This window comes from Phocoena phocoena, chromosome 14 (assembly GCF_963924675.1).
Source record: "Phocoena phocoena chromosome 14, mPhoPho1.1, whole genome shotgun sequence".
Lineage (NCBI taxonomy): Eukaryota > Metazoa > Chordata > Mammalia > Artiodactyla > Phocoenidae > Phocoena > Phocoena phocoena.
The window spans coordinates 63,276,525-63,292,011 of NC_089232.1; the positions used below are offsets into that span (position 1 = coordinate 63,276,525).

At 41.7% G+C, this 15,487-nt stretch overlaps 1 protein-coding gene across 1 annotated transcript in view; it reads right to left on the minus strand.

Moving 5' to 3' along the window:
• Positions 1-721: 721 nt before the first annotated feature.
• The window catches only part of RASGRP3 (RAS guanyl releasing protein 3), a 42,326-nt gene continuing 27,560 nt past the window's right edge, over positions 722-15,487 (minus strand). Inside the window, exons 12-17 of the mRNA XM_065891742.1 lie at positions 13,593-13,708; positions 10,871-11,018; positions 5,902-5,938; positions 3,530-3,655; positions 2,819-3,183; positions 722-1,257 (exon numbers count right to left, since the gene is read on the minus strand). Coding sequence (XP_065747814.1) covers positions 1,249-1,257; positions 2,819-3,183; positions 3,530-3,655; positions 5,902-5,938; positions 10,871-11,018; positions 13,593-13,708 — 801 coding nt within the window. The 3' untranslated portion in view covers positions 722-1,248. The remainder of the gene's footprint in view (positions 1,258-2,818; positions 3,184-3,529; positions 3,656-5,901; positions 5,939-10,870; positions 11,019-13,592; positions 13,709-15,487) is intronic.

A 15,487-nucleotide genomic window follows, 5' to 3' on the forward strand; every position in this document is an offset into this window, starting at 1 on the left:
ACACTTAAACTACCAAATGCAGACCAGTGCACCTCTGTGGGTCCAGTTTCTGACTGGGCACTTGGTAGCAGGTCATTCTCCTCAGCCATAGGCTCAAACCCATCTCTATTTTTGAACATCTTCAACCAAGTTCTTTCTTCTCTCATCATGTAAGAAGCAGACCCACGTCTAGTAATGTTGGGTCAAAGGAAGATATTCAAAATATTGATACTTTAAAAGTTTAAATGAAATGTTAATCAAAGGTGGTTTGTGATGATTTGCTTTCTATGACTCTTCTTAATCATGATGGCAATTTCTTAGGAAGAGCACGAGAGCTCTCTTTCACAACCAAAAAGTTTTCTTTTATAACAAACAAAATTCTCAAAACTATTTTGAGGTTTTAAAAATTGCTGGTTGAATTTTAAAAATTGCATTTCAGTAAGGGGTTTGAGGGATGGTTTGTTTTTCTCCTGAATTTTATTCCCAAAAACTTGAATTGATTTTTTAAATTGTTATTCATACTTCTTAATAGCAGTCTTATGAAAGATGGCTAAACCTAGTGAGATGGGACATGTATTTAGTTAATTTCCCCCCATGACAATGATAAATATTAGGATAGTTTTCATGACTGTGTCATAGCTACCTAGTGATGCAGAATTGGCAAGACTTATATGATTATAGAAGTGCGACTTGTTACACATTATAATAGCAACTGTATGGTAAGAACAATGTAAACAGCTTCTCCTTGCAGCAGATCATCATTAGAAGAACCACTGCCTTCCAAGTCTGGAAGAGCTTCCTTGTCCCTCAAAAAGATAAGTCCTGGTCCCGTCCAAAAAGCACACAAAAAGACCCCTAAATCGACTCCTCGTTAAACACCCCCCTCAAAAGTTTATAAAAATACGGAAGTAACATTCTCACAGAAAAAGCAAAGTCTGAGTTTAGAGAATGAATATCAAGTACATGCACAAAAGCTTTCATTTCACCCGTATATAAATGGCTCTAGAGAAAGATAGGAGAGAAAACTACCAACTACATAACACAGTCTTTGTGGCACCTCACTAGGAGCAGGGAAGGAGGAAATAAATAGTTCATAGGGTAAGTCCTCTGTCCCATAGTTCAATAAGGGAGATACCACAGTGTCACAAGGCAGTAAATGTCCAGATATCTTTTCAGATAACTTCCTGAGTTTTGGAGTGTTCTTCAGAGCGTCTCATCTTGCTCCTTCCAAATGCCAACACAGTTGCCTTCAGTGTCCTCAGCCTGAAGTCAGCCTTCCTGCAATACGAATCAGAACCTGTTGTATGGCTGCATCTCATTTAAAAAAATCAGACTACTCCTAGAAAGCAGTTTATCAGATAATTTCAAGGGAACATCTCAAATGATCAGTGCCTTGTATACTCAAGATTTATAGAGGGAAATAAAAGATCATGTAGTCCACGAAGCACATGATGTAAATGTTCTGAAATTAGATTGTAGTGGTGGTTGTGCAACTCAGTGAATATACTAAAAACCATTGAATTATACACTTTAAATGGGTAAATTTTATAGTACATAAATTATATCTCAATAAAGCTGTTTTAAAAGTTGGTGTTAGGGCTTCCCTGGTGGTGCAGTGGTTGAGAGTCCGCCTGCCGATGCAGGGGACACGGGTTCGTGACCCCGTCTGGGAAGATCCCACATGCCGCGGAGTGGCTGGGCCCATGAGCCATGGCCGCTGAGCCTGCGCAACTGGAGCCTGTGCTCCGCAATGGGAGAGGCCACAACAGTGAGAGGCCCGTGTACCACAAAAAAAAAAAAAAAGTTGGTGTTAAAAGAAAGGAAACAATGGCTCAGAAGGAACTTACAATAAACTTCATACTACTGAAGACCATGTGCGGCATCCTTACTAATTGTCTTCGATGAGGAAGGAACTAGAGGAATTTTGGTTAAAGGTCATTGGCGATTTTCCCATCATAGGAAACTATGGAGATTGTGCGCTTAGATCTCCTGAGGACAGGTGGAATGTGGAGGACCAGTCATGAGAAAAAAGAGCACCGGCTTGATCCAGTAGGGTCTCTACCTAACCTAATATTCTGTTTATGAAAATGATTCAGTAGGGAGGCAATGGCTTCCCTCCATGACATTACTTTCAGGTTAGGAATGTGACACCAATTTCCCCAAATCCTTTTTCTTAATACACTATGGACTATTGACTAATAAATTTATCTAAGTCCATCTTGAATCAATTTATATTTTCAGCTTGTTCTAACAAATTCCATATGTTTCCCAACTTGCTTTGGTTGATTTGAACATACTTTTTGTGTGGAGGCAAAGCCTGACACATAGAACCCTGAGGTCCCCATGTCTCTGATATTCACCACCCTCTCCTCCATGATGCTGTCAAAAGCCTTTTTTTTTTTTTTTAAGTAAGAGCAAGAGTTTCCAGCTCTCCTTCTCTATCTACATGTCTTTTGCTTTCACTGCCTCCTCTGAGTTTGGACCCTGATTCTAGCTTGGAAAACTAAGCTGATGGGTAGAGCGTACTGTTATATTGGATACAAGCAACAGTCAAGGGTCCCTGGACATCACGTCAGTATACAGACACAGAAACCTTCACTGAGTTTTAGAACCCATTCGGTTCAGTTTTATGCATCATAAAACTGATGTCCAAGGAGAAGAGACCATTTGTCCAGAGTCACATAACTAGCCAAAGACAAGACTAAAAGTGATATGTCTTGATTCCCAACCATTCTGCTTTCAAAACTACCAGGCTGCCTTGTGGACTCACTATAACACTCATCTCAGCTGCTTTCAGCCTCCCTCTTCTGATTTTATTTGTGGTTTGACCAGCACTGACCTCACCGTCCTGTCTGGTCTCAACCATGTCAGCTTCATCCTGGTCTGGTTCGAACGCAGTGCCTCGGTCAACAACATCCACACCAGCCTGCACCCTGGGCTTCTCATTTTCCCACTTGGCAAAGCCTTTGTCCTTTGCTGCTTTGTCATGGAACTTGGACTTCATTTTGGGGAAGGTGTGGGACCCTGAGTCCCCCCAGCCAGCCTCTGACCACACAGGCTCGGTCTGGGTGGCCTGGCTGGTGGTGGCCCGCTGCAGCCGCACGGAGATCTTGCGAGAGGAGCCTGTGACCAGTGTGATGGCTCTGCTGTCCAGGTCTCGGTGTCCAGCTGCGACGCCAGGGAACTCGAAAACCTCATCCTGCACTGGAAGGGGAAAGATTACTGTGATTATTGTGAATAATCATACATCTGACTGCTTCTCAGCAAACCGTCAAAGTGGGTGCAAACAACAGGAGTCCTACGGGTAAGGTCCTAGAGGAACAGACCAGAGGTGAAATGAAATTGACCTCAGGTGAACTGCATGTTATTGAGACCCAAAAGCCAAAAGGAGCATGTAGGGTTCAAGGGTCTTTAGCCACTGCTGCTTACCCTGAAGACCTTTATGTTTATAATGGCTCTGACTAGCTTTAGATCCAGACTCCAACCAAAGTGCAGGCATGGAAGGTGAGCAGAGAGAAATCGCAGTAGGAAAGAAAGTTGAGGACATTACCTGGAGGCAACGAAGGACTTCCAGGCAGTGACCCATGACCGCTGCCTAAGGAGGGGGCCCGGGCAAATCTCCGGCAGGCCAGAACCAGGAGGTCTTTGCACTGTTTATGACAGTTGGCTCCACAGTCTGAAACAACCAAAAGTATCACAGGTGATTAGTGTGAACCACATGTCAGGTGCTGACCAGGCTTCCAGGTTGGCGTTTGGGCTCTCACGCCTCCCCTCCCCCACCCTTGTTTCTGTGTTTAATCTCAGGTCCACAGGGTGTGTCTAGGGCTAGTAAAAGGGCCAGTGGGACTCTCTTCCCTTCCTGGGGTTCCTAAAGTTCTCTCTTATATTTGTTCAGCTGCTTCTTCTACACAGTTCACTGAAGTGCTGGGGAGCAACAAGCAGGGACAGCCTGAATGGGGAGTTGCCTTTGCCCAAAATTAAATGCAAATTACATGGAACTGGGGTTCTTCTCCAGACCAAGATGGATTCCCCACAAAGAGGCTCCCTGAGCCAGAATGAGGGTGAGAAGCCTCAGCATCTAGTCTCTCCCAGGACCTATAGTTGCCTCTAAATATTTACAGCAAGGTGTCCCTCCATTCAGTATTTGTCTGCATTTTCTATTCTTCTTCATTTCCCAAAATCTTTTCCAGAGCAAGCGATTATATCTTTTGCTTCCTTTCTTGGCATAGAAGCAGAAGACAAGGTGAGCATATGCTCAATAAACATGTCTCAGATTTGACTATGGCTTGGAAATGGCATGCAGCAGATTCTGTGGCCTTCCCATTAGATGCTTTAGTTAAGAAGGTAGATATTAATTGCTACTTGGGGTACAAAATTTTGGCCACTTTGGAAGATAGCAACACAATTACTTCATACGATGAGGGTCCTACATTTCTCTGAAATCACTGAACAGATATGATCATTTTATAGGGTATATTTCTCTCACCATCAAAGAGGAATTTTCTCATTATTTCCAATACTCGTTTTCCCCTAAATGGTCTTGTTTCAAATGGTTTTTTAATAACATCAGGGAAAGATCAAATTGCAATGACATGTCTGGTCTATTTTAATTAGACTTTTCACTCTATATGTCTTTAAGAGAAATACCATCTGAACAGAGATCCTAGGGTTTAATTGATTTTCATCTTCACAAAATTGTGTCTGTGTGTGTCTAGGGGATAAGGGGCAGAAACCAGTATCTCTGCTGCTTGAAAGTAAAAATTCAAGTTAGACTAAGTCAACTGATTCAGAGAACAAAAGGGAAGGGTTTTTTTGTTTGTTTTTTGAGCACTAAAAGGTGGCTCCCATAGAGGTTCAAGGAAGTTCCCTGTCCATGTAAAATGAGGGCCAAATACTGAAAGACAGCTAGAGAAAAAAGGCATCACAAGGGAACATTATTAATCTGAAGGCATGCTGTGATGAAGATATTTCATTTTGTGGCTTTATTATATTTTTCAAGAGCATTACCAGATTCTTAAAAGAACCAGTATAAACAGTCTGCATAAAATATCCAGCAGTTTTCTGAACACCAATAATGTGTAATAATCATACATCTACAAGTAGCCAAACATTCCTATTGCATTTATCAAATATATATTTATTCAATTGCTATAAATTTCAATTAAATGGGGGAAGTATATGAACAAATTCATTGAAAGGGGCAAATGTATCTCCTCTTTTCTCATCATCATCTGTGATTTAGTAGAGAAAGGAATAGCTATGTGAGAGTAGAAAGAAATGCATATGTATTGCAGAAATGAGCATGGGTTTTTTTTTTCCCTTGAAGGACAAAGTTCTTATATACAGTATTTCCGTTAGCCTTGCCCTCCTCAGAATTCCCACCTTAAATGTGTGCTGATGATGGGCAAGACATCTTAGAGATAGGGGTTAGATGTGTGTGGGCTAATAAGTGTGGTTTCCTTGCTCTTTGTAACAAGCGGTAAAATTCCAGCCTGGGATCTCCAAAACTTCAGGGAGTCCTTTACTGGACCGTTAACTCTTCAGTTGCCAGTAGCCCCAAAGCCCCAATTTCTCTGTGTTGCCAAGAGCTTTAAAGTTTCCCTCAGACAAATACGATTCCTGCCCCAAAAGTCACATTTAAAAATTTTAACAATGGGAGATTGGGATCGACATATATACACTACTATGTATAAAATAGATAAGTAATGAGAACCTACTGTATAGCACAGGGAACTCTACTCAATGCTCTGTGGTGACCTAAATGGGAAGGGAATCTAAAAAAGAGGGGAGATATGTATATGTATAACTGATTCACATTTCTGTACAGCAGAAACTAACACAACATTGTAAAGCAACTATACTCCAATACAAATTAATTTATAAAATAAAATAAAATAAAAAGTTTAACAAAGTAACATTTACCTTTGCATTTGTATCCTTGCTTGATTATGCCCCAGAGCTGTAACAAAAGACAAAGTAATGTCAGGGAATCTGGAGAGAAATCTGGAAAGAAAACAAGGCCACAGAGAAGGAAGTCCTGGGAAGCGTGATGCCTGGTAGAGCACAAACAGGATGTAGCTGCTCCTGACACCCTTCCTGTCAGATAGAAGGACCCTCTCCCAGCCCACGGCAGCTGGGGCAATAACAGGAGTTTTGCTTCCCTTTTCTTTCTGGGAGCCAGACGGGAGCTGGGATGGGAAACTGAGGTTGGTGCATTTATTGGACTTTGGCATAATGCGCTCTCAGCAAAACGCACAGGGAGACTCTGTCACTCTGCCTTTGATAGCCCCTGGCTCCCTCTGCTTTTTTTGAAAATCACACTAGCTGCTCTTGGCGCCCCCTACGGTAAATTAAGCGACCGAAGCAATGCATCCCACTAAAGCGTTTGGATTTTGCTTGATTCTCTTCTGAGAAGCATTTCTACCTTGAAAGAATACAGAAGAGGAAAAGATTTTGCATTTGTTTGTGTATTTATTCTCTGCATTTGCTGTGTGTTTGGCCTGTGCTGGGGCTGTGGGAGATGCAGAAAAGGCTCAGATTCTGCCAACCAAGTAAGGAGTAGGATGTAGGAAGTGACGAGAGTCTCAGGAGAGATGTGAGGGCCTACAGTTTAACAAGGGAGTGTTTGCCCAGGCGGTTCAGGGGCATCATCCTGGTGGTGGTGTCTTCACAAACCTCTGCCACACTGTAATCCCTGTGAAGAGGGGGACTTCCCACATCCTTTTCCAGGCCTCCTGCAGCTCTTGCATGTGGGAACCAGGGGCATCAGGAACATACAGTGCTGATGAATTAAACGGGCTGAGCTCAAGTTGGAGAAGCTCCATTTCTACACTTTGAGTGGTTAGGCTAAGTGGCTGATATCTACCTAATAAAATAATTTTGAAAGAAAGAGGGCTGGTGGGCTACTGGCATTGATGGGAGTGTTGTTCACAATGTGTTATAGCAGAACAATGCCCTGAGTGTGGGCATCATGGCCCTAGGAGAGTAGCTACTGATGTGAAGGGATTCAAGGCTTTGGGAAAGTTGCTCCTTACTCTCTTTCTGACAAGGAAATTCCATCAGTGGAGAGTGATTCCTTTGAGCCTTAAAAGTTATTTGGTCCTTCAGAAAACATTATTAAGATGCAAATGCCTCTTGGGACAGGGCAACACTTTGCCTTGGAGACAGGAAGGATTATTAAGACAACTAACTGGAAGCGAGGCCTCAGGTGCCTAGGATGACTGGAAAAGGGATGGGGAGGCGTCAGTACAGAAAAGGAAAGTGGGTGGGTAGGCCAATCACATCTGTCAGAGCTATAAGGATCTTTACGATAATCCAGTTTGCTTCCCTTTTATAAAAGGTGAGTGTGATGATGCAGGAAGTTAAATAACTTGCAAGGTCCCACATCTGGGAAACTTTGTAGTGATGAGAAATCGTTTCCTCACAGAGCCCTTGGTAATAGTAATAAGAAAAATAACAATGATAGCTAACATTTAATGAACTCTTGCTATGTGAAAGGCACAGTTTTAAGCTATGTGTAGCAAGTCATTTTTTTAATTAATTAATTAATTAATTAATATATTTTTGGCTGCGTTGGGTCCTCGTTGCTGCACGCAGTCTTTCTCTAGTTGTGGCAAGCGGGGACTACTCTTCGTTGCGGTGCACGGGCTTCTCATTGTGGTGGCTTCCCTTGTTGCAGAGCATGGGCTCTAGAGTGCAGGCTTCAGTAATTGTGGCACGTGGGCTCAGTAGTTGTGGCTCGCGTGCTCCAGAGCGCAGGGTCAGTAGTTGTGGCGCATGGGCTTAGTTGCTCCGTGGCATGTGGAATCTTCCCGGACCAGGGATCGAACCCATGTCCCCTGCATTGGCAGGCGGATTCTTAACCACTGCACCACCAGGGAAGTCCCATGTAGCAATTCATTTAATGCTCACAATATCCTTATGAGATAGGTAATAATAATTTTCTCATTTTTACAGATGAGGAGACTAAGCTACAGAGAGGTGAAGTCATTTGGCAAGATCTCATAGCTAGTAAGTAGGAAAAGAAGAATGTGAAGAGTATGTCACTTCAGGGAAAGAGAGGAAGCCATTGCTCCTGGGAGTTTTGTGTGTGATCAGAACAAAAGCCGCTGATCTAGGACGAGAAAGGATAAGGTTTAAGAAGCATCCAAATCTCTGGCTATGGCACGTTATTAGCATAGCTGCAGAAACTGCTGATGAAGATGAAGTCAAGCATGAGTCCCATGAGGCAGGCAAGTCAGGGCGTTGCTTGCTAATGCTTACTTAAGAAGCAGGGGGTCTTCCCTGATGGCGCAGTGGTTGAGAGTCCACCTGCCGATGCAGTTCGTGCCCCGGTCCGGGAAGATCCCACATGCCGCGGATCGGCTGGGCCCGTGAGCCATGGCAGCTAAGCCTGTGCTCCGCAGCGGGACAGGCCACTACAGTGAGAGGCCCGTGTACCGCAAAAAAAAAAGAAGCAGGAGACAACACGAGGCACGAAGAGGCTCTGGGTCAGCGTGCCAGCCAAGGACAGGAGAGGGTACTTCCCACAGTCTCTGATTTAGAGACCTGAGGCTGCTGTAAGACTTGGAGTGACTGTGGTGGGAGGAGCACTCGACTGGGAGTAAGGAGAACTAAACATGAGTCATGGTTCTGCTGCTAGTGATCCGTGTGACCTTAGGGAAGTCACTTAACTTCTCCAGAGCTCAAAATAAGGGAATTAGCAAAATTCTTTCAGCTCTGGAATTCTAATTCTAAAATCAATGTATGTCAAGCAGTGTCTATTTGTCTTCCTTACCCTTAAAATGGAATTTATTTCAAAAGCAGGTGGTCCAAGCACTAAAATATAGTTCCTTCTATTCCCCCACAGTTCCTTTCAATGACCCAGCTAGAGCATGGTATTTATAAATCCCTTTGAAAACCAAAGAGCTTTTTAAAAAAGGTGTGTGAGTAAAGATCAATTCAAATTATAGCAAGGAAATTAAGTATATTTTGAAAAATAAAAAGGGATATTAAAACTCTGAATTAGTTAATTTCGATAAAACTCCAAAAGCATAAAGGAACACTAAAAAAAGAGAAAGATTCACTCTGAGCTCTGTGGTATGCAACATGTCTGATATCATTTAATACTACAACAACGTGGCAGGTAAGTCTTAACCCCCTCTTACAGATAGGAAAACAGCGACTCAAAGATGATCAATGATTTGGTCAAGGACATAGATTAATAAGAGGCAGAATTGAGATTCAAAGTCAGAGTTCTGGACTCCAAGTCCAGAGCTTTCGACCTGATCACAGCTGCATCAAAAACCTAGCGCCAGCAAATCCGCTCTGATGAGTTGGGGAGGGAAGTGTGTGGAAGCTCCCAAGAAAGCCTACCTTGCTGCTTCTATAGAATCAGAGCCTCCATGGAAGGGAGAGACATCCAGAAGGACTGGAGAGCAGAGACAAGACCTTGAGATTTGATAAGGACCTACCAACTCTCACACCACACCATGGGTCAGATGTCTCAGCCTGACTTCTGGCTGTGCCAGGCCAGGGCCAAACAGATTCCCTGGGCCTCACTCTGCAGGAGAGAGTTACACATGGCTCCGTACCACTTGAGCATTTTTCAGGTCTAGATACAGGCAAAAATTCCCATCAGAAGAGAGATACATGAAGAAGGAAAAGTACTTGTTTGATGATAAAATGGCCAGGTGATGAAATCCCAGTGGTGTAGCTGGTAGGAGAACCTCTCTTTCCCTGGGGTGGGCTAAGAGAGCTGGTTAGGCTGCCTTGCCCCTTGATCACAGCAGCTTCTATGATCATGGGGGGCCATCTTTGAGGTAACCACTGCCTCTAATTTACCTGTTCTCAGCGGGGTGTGTGCTTGAATTCAAATGCCTGCCCTTTGGCTCCCCAAAGCCAGTTATTCAAGACTGAAAGCGAAAAATGTAATTTAATGGGAGTGTATATGATATCAGCTACGAATTCCATACGGGTCCACAGGGGGACATGACTGCTGAATGAAGCTAACAAAACTGAGCTGGCATCTGGACAAATGCCACTCACCTGGCTGCTGGGCTACCCTTGTGTAGAGTACTACATTTTCCATCTTACATTACTTGGATATCAACTAGAAGATGTTCAGAGCTCGAGGGTCTTTGTTTAACACCAGGGCCAAACATGACCTTAGTTGCTAAAGGATCATCAGATGTGGGGAAGCGAGGTGTACAACCTTCATTTGTTGCAGTGGTGTAGGTAGAGCCAGAACACTAGAGTTTGAGTCCCGGCTCTAGTCATTACTGGCTGTGAAATCCTGGGAAACTTGAGTTATCCTCTCTGGACCTCTCTACATTCATATGCAAATGCGGAGAGTAAAAGGCCCACCTTATGGGCTAGTTATGAGGATTAATTACACTAATCCCTCAGGAAATATTTTATTACTGTCAAATGCCGAGTAAATGTTATTTATTATTATAACCATCTTCTCTTCGAAAAGATTTTTTTTCCTTTCTGAGTTATGAATTATGGAGCCATATCATGATAGATTTCTAGTGACTGACACCATATGAAACAAGGACTGAGAGGAACTGGCTATAATAAATATACCACTTAATCGCACTCAGTGATGGATGCCATGGCTTATTGGGCAGAACTTTTCCCTGGCAGGTATTAACAGACAAACTGCTCTCCTGAGTTAATACGCTTCACCAACCTTCCCTGTCTTCTCCAGCCCTGCATTACTAGAAAGAACATAGCTAAATCTGCAGATCTTGCTTTTGTTTTTAATTGAATGTTTAATTTCAGGGAGCCATCATGTTTTACTTTGGATCTAAGGCAGACAATGGACTCTGTTCATGTATCATTTTCCCACATTCTCAGAATACTGCACAAATCACTACATAGAAGAGAAAGCAATGGAAAACAGACTTACAAATCCTGCACAGTGTTCACAGAAGGTTGGCTTGAGATAGGTCATCTCCTGAAAATTATGGACAAATCCCGGTCCCATTTTACAGTGTAGTTGGGACTTAGCTCTCAGGAAGTAAGCCATCATTTCATCCTTACTAATTAGACCATCCCTGTGAAGAGAATCAAAGAAGAGAGGGATCTTTGAATACCATGTTGCTAAGTAGTTGCCACACTTAAATCACTCACCTCCCAAACCTTTCTGGACAAAAGCGGAGGGTGGGGGGTGGGGAATGTTCACTTTCCTGTCACATCTGAAAAGAGAGAAACTCAAAGGACAGCTTTCAGTGTCAAAGGCTTTCTTAGCAAGCAGAAGATATGTATGTGTGCGTGTGTGTGTGTGTGTGTGTGTGTGGCTTGTGCACTGCAGCACAGAAAGTCTTCTTCATTACCAAGTAGTAGCTTCCAGAAAGACATCTCCTTTCTAGCCTTTGCCTCACAATAGAGTTTGCAAGGATCAGGTTGCTGGAGAAAGGCAGAAAACTGTGAAAACTGGACCAACCATTCTCATATTCATTCTGCCTGATGTCATCCAGGCCACTACCATTGGTAATCTTTTCATTCATGTCTTACTGGCTCACAGATCATTCACTAGAGTGATTCTCCCAGATCTTCTCCACATAGAAACTCTGGTTGCATCTACCACCACACACCCTGACATCTTGGTTACCAAAAAAGATCAAATCCATTGGTGTAAGGGAGCTGCATATTGCCTTCTCTCCATACCCTTCCATGCCAGTTCAGAATTCCTTTATATCTCGTCAGTCCTCTCTTGGGGTCATTCTCCCCTCCCCCACTCTCCAGCCTCTCCAGGACCATGTTTCTCCTGCTGCATCTTGTCACCCACTCTTTCCTCTGTTTACAAATACACTCAGGACTTCCCCTCCTTACAAATGTCTTTCCTCAATCCTGCCTCCATTTCCAACATTTGTCTTTTCCCTTTTTCTTCTCTTACTCCTGCAGTTTTCAAGAAGAGTACTCGTTAGACATTTTTTCCATTTCTTTCAATTATTCCTTCCTCCATATAATCAGGTTTCTAACCCACCATTCTACTGAAACTGTCACAGTGACATCCTCAGCGGCCTTTTCTCATTCCTTGAACTTGACCTCCTGGCAGCATGTGACATGGGACAGGTTTCCTCCTTTTTGACACTCCCTCCTCCACAGTCCCCTGTGATTCCATGTAGCCCTGGTTTCCCTCCTGCCTCTTATGTGCCCCCTTTGCCAGCTCTTCTGCAGGATCCATGTCTTCCTTTCAGTTGCTGCACGTGGGGAGAGGAGTCCCTGAAGCTGCATTCCTTGCGTCCCCGTGCTCATGTTCCTCTAAACTTTCCCATCAGACTGTGCTCACACTCCTGGAACTCCAGCTAACACGACTGGGCTGAAGACCTAACAATCTACATCTCTTGCCCTAACCGTTCTACTGAATCTTGGCACCATATCTTTGACAACTTGTTAGAATCTTCTCCTGGATGGTCCATTCTTCTCTCAAAATCAACATATCTAAGCCTGTCTGACAAAAGAAATCATGTAAGCTATGAATACTTTAAACCTTCATTTTTAGGGGAAAAAAGTTTTCTTAGGAAAAAAAATATATCTGCTGGGACACTCTCTGTTCCAAACAAGAACCAGCAGAGAAACAAAATGAAGACTGGGAAGTGATTTTAAGTTCATGTTCTACGAACATGTCACTGACAGAAACAAACTGAGGGAAGAAGTGGGTAGTTAGTGGGAAGTAAGTTTTATAAAATAAAACTTAAGTTTTATTTTATAAAGGAAGTGTATGTTTCTAATAACTTAATTTTATTTTGAAAGTATTCTCTGTTATACAATGAAGATGGATTAAGGTTTTAAGACGTTTATGATAAAGTACCAAGGCTTTAATTTTCGTTTAATTCTCACACCAACAAAAATATTAGAGAATTTTAATGTGATATAACTTGGACATTTAACCAATATAAAATCCAGCATTTCATTACAGATGATTTTTAAACTAGGAACTGATCTCACATAACTAAAAATGAAGTGATAAAATTATTAATGCCAGGGTTTCTTGGCAAATTTTTTTTTAATCATTATATTTTTTTAATGATCCAGGTTTTAGCCTCTGAAGTTATTTAATCTCCCATGAATCATATGAAGCCAAAGAGAAATATATTTTTTCCTTTGTTTCTCAAGACAACCTCTGAACTAGCAAAGGAAAAAACAAAGCATAAACACTTCTTGGCTATCTGCAGCCATCACCTGCTCTCCTGAAGATCGTAAGTAATGTAAAAAAAGATCTTACTTACTTGATGACTTTTAAGATTGCCCCCGGTGCACTGATGCTGAGGACTCCACCATGCTAGATCTAACTATATTTAGTCTCTATTCTTTTTTGATGGAGGTTTTGGGGTTGATGAACTAGCTAAGTTGCAGCAGTAATATCGGAAATGGAGAGCTGGGCTAATTTGTAAGTGAACACATGTACTTAACACCGATGATGTGGTCTGCCCTGTGATTCCATCCAGCCAGTCATGTTTGTGGACACCAAGAAAAAAATCAGTGAAAAAACACCTTAGACACCTTTCATCAATACACTAGGATCAACTCTGTCAAGACATAAATTAAAGGTTTCCCTGTTCTTCTTTCGTAGTAATTTTCTGCTTCGGGACAGTTGCATTACAATAAAACAAAATTAAACTTACTGATCTTTGTCCAGCACACAAAAGGAATCCAAGAAGGGAAAATTGGCAGCTATACTTTCAAAGTCCTCTTGGGAGATGTACCCGTCCTGGTCATGGTCATAATTTCTAAACACAGACTGTAAAGGAAAGGCAAATATTTATTGAATGACTATTTACGAATCAGCCTCTGAATTGTTACTGGGAAAGCAATGATAACTAGCATATTATTCTTTCTATCAAGGAGCTTGGAATCTAGTGGGAGATAACAAAATTGAGATGCCTTTATGGTATAATGAGATAAGTGCAACGCTGAGGATAAAGACAGAGTGCTGGGGGAGTGGGGAAGGGAGATTTTAAAATGTTTCCTGGAGAAAGCAAGGTCTCAACTGAGACCTCAGGGTTGAGTAGGAGCAAGGCTTGGTGAATTCACAAATCCCAGTACCATGACAATAGAAAATGAAACTTTAAAATGTTAAATTATCTCAAAAATCAAAGAATACATTTAACGTAATGCAGTCAAAATCCCGGTGGGAATTTGTTTGAAATGAACAAATTGATTCTAAAGTTCCTATAGAAGTGAACATGTTGAGAATAACCTAAAATTGTTTGTTTAAGGTGAGGAGTAATGATCTCAGGCAAGGGAAACAAAAGCAAAATCAAACAACTGGGACTATATCAAACTAAAAAGCTTTTGCACAGGGAAGGAAACTATCAACAAAATGAAAAGGCCACCTACTGAATAGCAGAAGATACTTGCAAATGATATCTCTGATAAGGGGATAATATTCAAAATATACAAAGAACTCATACAACTCAATATCAAAAAACAAACAACCCAATTAAAAAATAGGTAGAGGACCTGAATAAACATTTTTCCAAAGAAGACTTACAGATGGCCAACAGACACATGAAAAGATGTTCAACATCACTTATCACTCATCTCAGGGAAATGCAAATCAAAACCACACAGAGATACCACCTCACACCCGTCAAAATGGCTATGATCAAAAAGACAACAAATAACAAGTGTTGGTGAGGGTGAGGAGAAAAGGGCACCCTCATGTACTGTTGTTGGGATTACAAATTGGTGCTGCTACTATGGAAAACAGTATAGAAGTTCCTCAAAAAATTAAAAACAGAGCTATCATACAATCCAGTAATTCCACTTCTGGGTATTTTTTCCAAAGAAATCAAAAACACTAATTTGAAAGATATATACATCCCTGTGTTCATTCCAGCGTTATTTACAATAGCCAAGATATGGAAGCAACCTAAGTGTTCATCAATAGATGAATAGATAAAGATGTGGTATATAAATAAAATGGAATATGGAAAATCTTGCCATTTTTTGACAACATAGATAGACCTTAGGGTATTACTCTAAGTGAAATAAGTCAGGCGGAGAAAGACAAATATCATAGGATTTCACTTGTATGTGGGATCTAAAAAACAAATGAACAAAAAAAATAAACCAGAAACAGATTCATAGATACAGAGAACAAACACGTGGTTGCCAGAGGTGAGAGGAGTGGGAGGATGAATGAATAGGTGAGGGAAATTAAGAGGTGCAAACTTCCAGTTATAAAATAAACGAGTCACGGGATGGAAAGTACAGCATGGGTAATATAGTCAGTAATATTTTAATATCATTGTATGGTGACAGATGGTAACTAGACTTATTGTGGTGATCATTTTGTAATGTGTAGGAATATTGAATCACTATGTTGTGCACCTAGAACATCTAGAAGGTCAGTTATATTTCAACTAAAACAATGACGGGTAATGAGGGGCAATGTGCCCTATCAGAAATCAAAGATACATTAGTCAAAACAACATGGTATTGCAACTTACTGCAGAGAGTACAGTCCAGAAACAGATCCATATGTATGTAAGAATTCAGAATATCCAAAAGTATC